The 10,785-nt window shown below is 52.1% G+C and overlaps 1 protein-coding gene across 1 annotated transcript; it reads left to right on the top strand.

Annotated features, from left to right (window-relative positions):
* The first annotated feature begins 4,601 nt into the window (after nt 1–4,601).
* Nucleotides 4,602–7,637, top strand: Atp6v0e2 (ATPase H+ transporting V0 subunit e2). Its single transcript, XM_055605516.1, has 4 exons — nt 4,602–4,868; nt 6,259–6,306; nt 6,841–6,955; nt 7,464–7,637. The coding sequence occupies exons 1-3, from the start codon at nt 4,765–4,767 to the stop codon at nt 6,932–6,934; spliced, it is 246 nt and encodes an 81-aa protein (XP_055461491.1). The 5' UTR covers nt 4,602–4,764; the 3' UTR covers nt 6,935–6,955; nt 7,464–7,637.
* Nucleotides 7,638–10,785: the final 3,148 nt, after the last annotated feature.

Raw genomic sequence — 10,785 nt, 5'->3', positions numbered from 1 at the left:
TGATCCCCTCCCTTGATAACTAGTGCCCATTGGGCTGCTACTCTAAGTGGCCAGCATTGTACTCAGCACTTTGATTTCGGTAGCCATAGAGACTTGGGGGCGTGAGGAAGCTCAGCTTCTGGCCAGTAGAGCAGACCTTTGTGGTACAAGATCCCTGCAGTGCAGAGTGTGGTCAGGACAGTATGAAGGTCACCATTTCCCTCAGACTGGCACCCGTGTAGCCAGGAACAAGGATGACTGGTCGAGGATGCTCTGGACTCCTGGATTGTTTAAGTCTTAACTTTTGCTATTTGAAAAAAGCAAAATTTGACTTTATTACTGTCTTTACTGTTCCTTCCTCTCTAAATCCTGAGTGAGCCAAGAGTATGAGAAGCCATGAGCGTGAAGATGGAGATGAGGGTGAAGAGCACCGTTAGAATCAAGTGTTCCATGCTCACTGTTGTTCCCCACATTGCAGCTGTCAGAGGACTTCATCTAAAAGCCAGGCTTTCAAGGGAAAATCACCCATTTGCACCAGCCGTGCCAAGGCCGTGATTCCACCCAACACAATTCCCAAAGTACCACTTCGGGTGTCCACCATGAGCCCTCCGGGCAGGATGGAGCAGAGTGGCAAGGTGCTAGGATACACCCAAGCTTCCGCCAGGAGACTGCTGCATCTGCACATGCGTGGTTTTCAGTGGCGCTAAGGAGCCGCTGGAAGCAACAGCGCGCGGGACTTTGTGGGCTAGAACAGTGCGGCTACAAGGTTAGAGGCAGCCCACAGTGGCATGGAGAGTCCTCCAGCCTTCCGAGGATTCAGCAGGAAAGCTCCCAGGGAAGGCTGCACCTGCCAGGTAGCAAGGTAGCTTCTTCAAGGAACATGCTGGAAGGTGAGGCTGGTGAGTTGAAGCCTGGGGACCGGCTGGTCCTCTGCCGTCTCCACGTGTGAGGAGAACCGAGGGTGCAGCTACCTGCTGCATCACACCTTCCAGGTGTCACAGCCTGTTGCTGGGGGCTCTGAGACAGAGCCTCCTCGGCCTGGGTCTTCCCGTGGGTAAACACAATCTTCAGACCCAAGAAGGCTTTCCTGTACTGGTGCCACCCCTGAGCCTCTCACTTGGCTGTGAGGGTACTTTAAAAAAAATGATTTCTTTACATTTCTTATGCCTTTATTTCCCTTCTCCACCCCTTACCCCTACCAACACCAGGTAGGAGAGAAAGAAGGTTTGTGGGGAGAGGGACAGAGTCCACTTTGCTACTTCTTGCTGGTTAGGGTCCTTGGGGCAAGTCCAATCTTCATTTCAGGATATCTTCAAGTTTTTCTTCTTGTCAAAGTGCAGAGACAGCAGCAACCAGGAGCAGTGTGGGGGCAGCACAAGCGGCCTTCGTCTTTCTTGGAACCCCCAAACACTCTCTGGGCCCCCAGAGTCCTCAGAATTAAACTGCTGCTGGCAAAGAGCCCCTCTCAGAGCCTGCAAATAGTCTGCTGCTGTGGACAATCTGAATTAGCCCCATAGCCACACCGGGATTAAAACAAAACCATGTTTATATAACATAACTGAGTTTTTAAAGACACTAAGACTTCCCACTGCGCTTGGCTCTCTGAACATTGCCTGTGTTCATCACTCTTGCCACCCTCAGCACCCAGAGGCACATTCAACTCTGCACCCTAGAGTGGAGGCCTGAGAGTGACACATCGTCTAACATTTTCCATAGACCAGACAGATATCGGGCTCCTGTGCGGATGTGCTTTTGCCTAGAGCCCATCATCTTCTCCTGTTACAGCAGGAAGAGCCAGGCATGATGGCATAAACCTGTTATCACAGACATGGAAGACCCTATCTCGACACAAGAAAAGTCACTATGGCAGAAGTGCTTTGTGGTTTATGGCTCTGTAGGGGACTAGGCATTTGCCATAGATGGAATGCCAGCCTCATTTTGGGACAAAGACCTCCCAGCAGCCATCTGCTGGTGTTCAGGGTTCATGGGGCTGGGTGGTGAGGAGATCCTGCCTGCGTTTTTGGTACATCCACCCTACCTCTCGGGTCCTCCCGTGCTTTCCGAGGTCCCCTTGGATTAGATGGAAGGCCTCTGCCATTTGGAGACACAAAAGGTCCTCTTTTCTGGGTTCTGTTATGGAAGCCATGTCTGTAGCTCTTGAAGTTCTTACCACAGTGGCTCAGGCTGGCCAGCTTTTCCAGTGACCCAGAGAAGCTAGGGCCAAGTTTGGCCTTGGGTTCTCGACCCAGTGAATCATTAGGGCTATCATGATTGTCTATACTCTTCTCTGACATGGCTGTCAAGTCCCGTGAGAAGGCAGTGCAGCTGTGGTCTCCTAACCAGGGCGAAGCAGTAACTTCCCTTCAGTATCTTCCCCCTTCTGTAGTCCCAGCATCCTTCTGAAGTCTTCGGCACGGCTGGGGCTAAGTGTGACTCACAGAAGGGACCCCATGGAGCACAAACCCCTGAAGTCCCTGGAGCTCTGGTAAGCGCAAGAGTGTGGTACAACACTGTGAACTCGATCTAGAATCACCTAGGAAACACATATCTGGGCATGTCTCTATTGGGTTAACTGGGGCGGAAGAAGCAACCTAAACATGGGCAGCCCCGTTCTACGGGGTTGGGATCCCGAGCTGAGCAGCAGTGCTCACCCCTCTCTGCTTCCTGCAATGTGACCGCCACCCACGCTCCTGCCACCCTGTCTTTCCCGCCATGGTGAGATGCGAGCCCTCATAAACCCATAACTTTGTCAGAGCAACGAGGAAATTAACCCATAGGATATGTCCCAGGGAGTCTGTGTTGCTGCTGCCACTTTACTCTCTCCCTGCAGCAGCCACTGCTAGGTCACAGCTCGGGGACTTGCTACAGAAAAACCATGAAACTTCTGTGGAGAAAAAGTCACAGAGTCCCTTATGAAGATAGATGGACAGAGTACCAGAGTGTTTGCTCTTGGCTGCCAAGTTCTGGAAACAAGAACAAGGCCCACCTTCTTGGGCCACCTTTCTGTGGAACAGTCCTGAAAGGCCTTTCTCCTTAGTGTAAGATAAGCCTCTATCGTCCTTCTTTGTACCGATTACCACAAAGGCAGTGTGTGAGTTTGCAGAAGGCAGGCTGGGGGTGTGAGGCTTTAGTGGCGGCTCCCAGAGAAATGTAAGACCTGTCCCCAGCTGCTGCACACCTCTCAGGAATGACTGCTGTGGGGACGTGGCTTCCCCCTCCAGCTCCCCGGTGGGCTGCACCCCTTCCCCGAGCTCTGCAGGGGGTTCTAGCGGGTGCAAGGTTCACCCTGCTGAGGGAGGCTTCGCCTCAGGCGGAGTCCTTCACTCAACTTGTTTTCTCTTTCAGATCTGCAGAGCACCTCTGCTACAGCAGTAGCACACACCACTGGGAAATAGCCAAGCTTGTCTTAAAAGACAGACATCCCGGATTGTTGTCCCCTCCTCCCCCCAATATCTACAAAGAAATTGAGACAGGCCTATAGCAGTGAGGTTTGATATCCTATCGATTCCCAGGGAGGGTCTGGAAACTTTAAGAATCTTTACATTTTAAAAATGTATATGATTAAAAATCGCATACACTTTTGTGTCTAAGATGTGCGTGTTTGTGAGACACACATGATGGATGTATGTGTGGAGGTCAGAGGATAACTCGATGAGAACCGCAGCTAGGTACTCCGTATAGCCAAAGCCAACCAGAAACTCTCATGGGTCTCCCCACCGGAGACAAGACAGTGACTTCACCTTGCTGGAGTTACAGGCACGTCATCACACTGGCCAGTAACAAGGGTTTTCGTTTGTTTGTTTTGTTTTTTGACAAATCCACTCAATAGTATTTTATCACATGATACCGCAACTAGCTTGGATTTTTTCACCTGAGATCTTTGTATAGCACCCTCTCTTCACCTCCAACTTGCATGAAATTTGACAAGATGAATAGAAAAGTCTTAACTAGGGGAAGGTGTCTGTGAGCTGTGTCTGCTCTGGATAGAGCACGTTACTGGCAAAGCATGGGCAGGCAAGGCACACGGTGTGTGTTGACCATTTTCCCATGCTGCGCACCCTCTAGCTTCCCTGGTCGGCCGCATCGCAGGACCTGCGGCTACACATATCTCCCGGAGCCACTGCTCTCTGTAGAAAGGATCTCTGCAGAGGGTAGAGATCAACAGATCCCACTGTTTTCCACAAAGAGAGGAAATGTGGGACCAAAAAGCCCAAGGAAGACCCTTCCTGTCCTGCTGAAGAAAACTATTAAATTTGACACTTGCGCAAAGCCTCCTTTGTGCCCGCGACCAATTGCGGGCAATTTAGGAATGGCTGAAAAGACGGGAGGCCAAGTCAGTGGTCTCTCAGCTACATGAGCTCTTCTGGTCGAAAACCCGCTCTGGTCTCCTCCAAACCTGTCCCAATGTCCTCTGTCCCCTGTCTCCAGCCACCTTGGGCTGCCCAAGTACAACACGTGACCCGCCACATCCTAATGGGAATAAAAAAGGAAAGTGCAAACCAAAGCCTGGAACCACCTGCGACGGAGCAAACCCTACTCAGCCAATCAAGGAAAAGGCTCCTCGGAAGTCCCTCCCTTGGTCCTGAGTGACAGCTGGTGAGCAGGCTGCGTTCCCGGCGGACGGGGTTCAGAGATGCGCGAGCGCAGATTCGCTTGGTCCAGGGCTTCTGCCGCTGGGATCCCGTTGCGCATGCTCACTGCCCTCTGCCGGTACGTGCACTTGCTTGGAGAGTCTGCTGTTCCATCTGACGTCTCACCTGAACATCTTGCTCCCAGCTCCCAGCCATGACAGCGCACTCCTTTGCCCTCCCTGTCATCATCTTCACCACGTTCTGGGGCCTCATCGGCATCGCTGGGCCCTGGTTCGTGCCCAAAGGACCCAACCGCGGGTAAGAAAGGCGAGCAGGCCTCGAGTCCCTGCAGACCCTCCCCTGTCCGTTAGCTGGGCTCGCCCCTTCAAGCTGAGGCTCTCACTTGCTACCGGGAAATTCAGGTCCTCACAGGAGCGCCTCCCCATTACTTCTTCCAGATCTCTGCACCCGGGGCGCAGCATCCAGGAAACAGGCCGGAGGGCTGGGTGAAGGGATAGATTCAGAAGTGAGGTGCAAGCGGGCTACGTTTGTAGGCCAGTCTCCCCCCCTGCCACCCGCCCGAACCCGTGCAGTCGGTAAAGGCCGCAGATGGGCACCAATGTGCCTTCCTTGCTATCTGTGTGACGTTGGGCAAATACCAGGCTTCAGCTTCCTCAAGGAGGAAAATAGGGACGGAGGCATCACCTGGTGTGTAAGACTGTGTAAGACTGTGTGGATTGCCCCAAGCAGCGTCCAGGGCACCTTGTGTGTGCTGGATGGTTCTAGTTGGCTTCCTTTTTGGAAGGTTCCTAGCAGATTTCTGCATTGACCAGTCCCTCCTCTGTTAGCCTCTCAGTCACGAAACCCTCATACTTGGCCCACATGTCCATAGTCTCAGCACTAGACTGTCCCGACTGCCTGCTAATGTTAAAGGAAGGGCTCCGCGTCCCCTCGAAGGGCGTGGGCTCTGCCGTGGATTAGGTGAGCCTAACCCGGAGGTGTAGACAGATGGCGCTTGCCTTTATTCCTACAAATCTTAAGGCAGCTGGAGAGATGGCTCAATAGAGCAGTTCTCCGTTTCCAGAGGACCAGGGTTTGGCACTCGCATCGATAGACTCACAACTGTTTTAGCTACCGTTCCAGGAGAGCTGAGGCCCCCCTGGCCTTTGGGTACCAGCACACATGTTCACATAGCCACATACAAACACGTGCCTATGTAAGTGAAAATAGAAATAAATATCTTTAAAAGGGATTTAAACTTGGGCTCCACATCTTTACTTTGTAATCATATCATCTCTCCTGAAAGTCTTGGTGAGCTCCTTGTCCAGCACGCCCCTTCAGCTGTGTTGTAAGCCTTTCTTTAAGTGGGTACAGAGCCCCCCCCCCCCCCGTGTTCTCTCTAACATCCCAGTTAACAGTAGCTCTTTCCTTGCTTCTTGCCCAGTATCGTGCTCCGTTGTTTTCTTTGATGTGAATTTTGAGGCTGTTCTCTAGTGGACTGTCACAAATGAAGCTTGGACAAAGCCTTCTCCAGCATTAAGAGGGAGAAGGGGAGAGTTTTACAACAGAGTTTGGATGTCATTGACCACTGATGCTCTTATGCTTCGCCTTGTAATTCTTACTCAGAGGGGACCAGGAGTTCCTGGAAGGCTGACCCGGGGAGCTCTTTCTCTGTCTGCCAACGCTGCTCTTCTCTCTGCTGTTACAGGGTGATCATCACCATGCTGGTGGCCACTGCCGTCTGCTGTTACCTCTTGTGAGTATTGCTTTCCCCAGGAGCTGGGGCTGTGGTGACCACCAGAGCTGGGTCTGGTTCAGCCTCTCAGGCAACAGTTGCGTAGGTTTTTGTGGTACCCCCAGCTGAGCTGTGGGACACATGAGTTGGGTCAGCTCAGTAGCATCTGCTCCTAATTGGGCAACAGAATCCTCCAGATTGGAGGTTCAAACACACCTTTCATGGTCCACTCTAGACTTGGAAATTCACATAGAAATTAGGGCACCATACTGCTAAGGAATGCCCGAGTGATTGGAGTAGAGCCAGTTCGGAACCACTAGGGGTGCGTGGCAGTGCTGGGGTGGCTTCTTAAGCTCCAGGCCCAGCTTAGGGACATTCTCACGTCAAAATCCACAAATCCACCCATTCCCTGTGCAACCCAGGACACTGGCCTTGCACATGCTGGGTTAGCCGCATGCTCTTTGAAAGAGAGCATAGCTGAGTTCTTCACCCCGGGATGGTGGGTACGATGGGTCCCTCTGTGCCCAGTACCCCTCACTCTGCTGTCCCTGGCAGCTGGCTCATCGCCATCTTGGCCCAGCTGAACCCCCTGTTTGGGCCACAACTGAAGAACGAGACCATCTGGTACGTGCGCTTCCTGTGGGAGTGACCAGCTGCCCTCTGACCGCAGGTACTGAAGGGAGAGACTGACCTGAGGCCAGACTGAGGGGCCTGTGGTGGGGGGAAGGGGACCAGGACCATCACAGGGGCTTCTTTTGGACTCAGGAGTTAGTTTGTTTGTTTATTTTATGTATTTGAATCCTCTATCTGCATGTATACCTGCATGGCAGAAGAGGGCATCAGATCCTCATTTAGATGGCCGTGAGCCACCATGTGGTTGCTGAGAACTGAACTCAGGACCTCTGGAAAGGTAGACAGTGCTCTTAACCTCTGAGCCATCTCTCCAGCTCAGGAGTTAGCTTGTTTAGCACAAGAAATGAAGGGCTCTGGTAGGCAGACCACAGGTGGGGATAGGGTGTGGGTGAGAGCCGTCTGTAGATTGAGGCTAGCTGTGGGCAGTAAAAGGTCCAATTCGACAGAGGGAGGTGACACAGAGGAACAGGAGTAGGCTGAGGGCGCTTTCCAGGGAGAGGGAAGGTGAAGGGATGACTAGGTGGTGATTGTCACGTCCTTTTCAGATGCGCTGCTGCGGATGGCCCAGCCTTGATGTCCCTGGAGACCCTGCATTCCCACTGGCCTCATCCCTCGGCCTGACCCTTCTGTGCTCTCCCTGACAGCGCTGTGGGATCCACACACCGGAGCCAGTCTGGTTTCAGCTTCCCCTGTGTTCCCAGCATTTTGGAAAAGCTCTGTGGTCAGTCAGGCCACAGCTGGAGCCAACTTGTGCTTAAATCCCCACACTTGGCGGTTTTCTCTCTCTTCCAAGCAGATCTTGGCTGAGAAGCTAGACCTGCTGGGAACTGTTTCCATCCAGGGGACAGAAGCTGGGACTCAGCCCAGTCCCAGAAAGGGCACACGTCTCTGTGGAGAAGGCACAATGGCCCAGAATACTCCAAGCTTTTCAACTCTTTTTCCGCCTTGTTGAAATATTGGATCCGGACACAGGCCTTCTCCAGCTCTGGAGTGGATTGTTCTTTAAGTTTCCAGCACTTCTATATGTGACATTCCTGGGAGATGCTGATGTCCTAAAGAAACACACCAAACCCCAGTACGGTTAGATCAAAACCTCAGTGTTTAGCCTTTTGTAGCAGTGAAGTCGCTTGGCATGGCAGGGAGGTGGTGTGTCTTTGGAATGTTCTAGTCATGTTCTTCTCCCTCTGTAGATTATTCACTCACTCCCCAGAACCTGTCAGGAGGCCACACTCTTCACTGGGTTGTGGTAGGGTAGATCCCAGAGCTGGTCCCAATGGCATTGAGATTTGGGGTTGGGGCTGGGGGCAGACACAGGTGATGGATATGGGGCACTATTGGCGCTGTGACTCTCTGGTTTCTGAGACCCCCTGTTCCCATGCTCATATGGCTCTGTGCGAGGCACAGGGACAGAGACTGCAGACCACAGAGGATCAGTCTAGGAGACCCCCCCCCCTACTCCAGACCATGGCTTACCCCTCTGAGAGAGTGAGTAGGGACTTCACATTCTTGCCTGAGTTGCCAGAGCTAGCTAGGAAGGACAGGGCCCAGCCAGTGGCTCACTGAGATCCCAGGGGAAGAAAAGGCCAGCCTTGATTATTTATTGACTATTTATTTGGTCTTCCTCCCCTTGAAGGGGTCATTTGGGCAGTGGCAGTAGAATACACTGTAACTCAGATTCCTGGGCACTAGGCTTGCCAGTTGCTCAGAGCTTAGGTTGGGGCCTCCTTGGGCAACCCATCCCTTCCTACCCTGACTCCCAAAGCCTTCCTGTGGGGTGGGGCATGGTGAGCATGACTTGTGTTGAAAAGCTGATTCCTGTCTAATAAATCATGATGATGCAAGATTGTGACTTAGTAGCCAAACTCTGGTCTCTGTTCAGTTTGCCAGATGTCATGTGTTTTTTGTTTCTACTCAAATGTTTTCTGTTTGTTTACTGGTGTCTCTGGGGAGAGGAAAAGGGGGCTGCACTTCTGGGACTTGGTGCAGGGGACCCTCATGCTTTCTTGAGATCTGGAGGACAGTCTGGCTCTACCGACTGTCCTGTAGTTGGCCCAGTAGGAGGAAGACCAAGGCTTCTGAAGTGGCACTTCACCCACTGACCTTTGCTCCTGAAGGCAGAGGGCACAGTGCCTGAGCTGTGTGCCTAGGCAGGCTCCAGTTCTCTGAGCATGACTGTCCCTGTCCCTGAATGTAGGGACCATTCCTTCAGCTGGAACTAGAACCCAGCCAGGTTCAGCCTGCTGCATGTCTGTTGCCAGGGCTTCAGGTCTTGGGTGCCTGAGATCCTCTTTGGCTTGGGGTGGAGGCTTGGGGGGAGGGGACTTCTCTGAAAATAGCTCCTTCCTCCTCCCAGTTGTTGTTCTGGACTTGGAACTTCTTGGTGCTGGTTTGATAGCAGTCCTTTGGCTGCTGCCAAACATGTGTGTCTGTGACTGAAAGCTGCTGAGCTCCCTGGCAGCAGCCTCTGTTCCTGGAGGGCAGAGACTGGAGAGATACTTCCTGGGCAGGCTTTGGCTTGCTTGAGCCTGGCAGCTCCTCAAGCCTGTGGTGTTCTCCTGTCTAGTTTCTTTCTTCTGTGCAGACATTGGTTCCATTTAGAACTGCAGAGACAGAGGACGCCCTGCCGTGGTTAGGAGACAGTCACAGAAACAAAGATATTGCTGCTATGGTTTTCCACGGTGTATAGCTCACCCAAGCTATGCACACAAAAGTCAGCAAGCTGTGGTGATGAAGCCTTGGACCCAGGCACTTGCTTTTATGGGGTCCAGGATGGGAAACATAAGTGTCAGGCACAAGACAACCTGTTCAGAGCAAGTACTTATGAAAGGACCCTCATAAAGCCTAGAGGATGGGTTGTCATGGAATGTTTCTGGCCTCTAATTGTGTGTGAGCTTGGAGTGAGCCATAGGTCTCAAGCAGAGAATTTACCTAAGCTAGATAGCTACACATCAAAGGGAACTCAGTCCCGTATTAGTCATAGCATCTAACGCAGCAGGGCCAGAGGGAAGGCCTAGGAGTGCACATCTACTTGCCCTCTGGTAAGGCGAGGTGTCCCACCCCTTTGCCACAATCTTCGTTCTATCAGGGGCTTTCCCTCCATGCTCAAGGTGGGACTATGCAGGCTGGCAGGGGCTTCATCAACACTATACAAAAGTTGGCCTGTGGAATGGCTCAGTGAGTTACGGCACTTCCTGTCAAGTCTGAGCCACCCCTTGCCCACATGCACGCACACACACTCACCTAGTTACATACATGCATCTCCATCCCACGTGCATATACCCCTCCACACTAAATTTAAAATCATATACAAAACTGGACATTAAAGCTACAAATGTATTTCATTTAATAACTTATCTAGTTATGGCTCTGACTTCCAATCACATCTTTTCAGTGGGGGCAGAACATGTCAGAGAAAGAGAGTAAGGGAGTCAGCAGAGGTGCGACTAGAGGCTCAAGTTTAAATTAGAAAAAAGGAAGGTCAGGATTATGAAAGGCCGGTTAAGGCTGTTGCGGTAGTACATGCCTGTAATCCCAGCACTCAGGAGACAGAGTCTGAAGGATAGTGACTGCAGGCTGGCCTGGGGTCTGAGCCAGACTGATACCCTGCCTCATAAGAGAAGGTCTGAAGATGCCCTCAGTGGCAGAGTGCACAAGACTGGCTTTTTTGTTTTTCGAGACAGGATTTCTCTGTGTAGCCTTGGCTGTCCTGGAACTCGCTCTGTAGACCTGGCTGGCCTCGAACTCACTGAGATCCAATTGCTTCTGACTCCCTGAGTGCTGGGAGTACAGGTGTGTGCCACCACGCTCAGCTAAAACTGGCTTTTGTGCCAAGGAGCACATACATAACATGGTCAGTGTGAATGAAAG

This window comes from Psammomys obesus, unplaced genomic scaffold (assembly GCF_907164565.1).
Source record: "Psammomys obesus unplaced genomic scaffold, mPsaObe1.curated_primary_1811, whole genome shotgun sequence".
NCBI lineage: Eukaryota > Metazoa > Chordata > Mammalia > Rodentia > Muridae > Psammomys > Psammomys obesus.
Note: the sequence above shows the minus strand (reverse complement) of the source record. Positions and strands in the feature narration are given on the sequence as shown.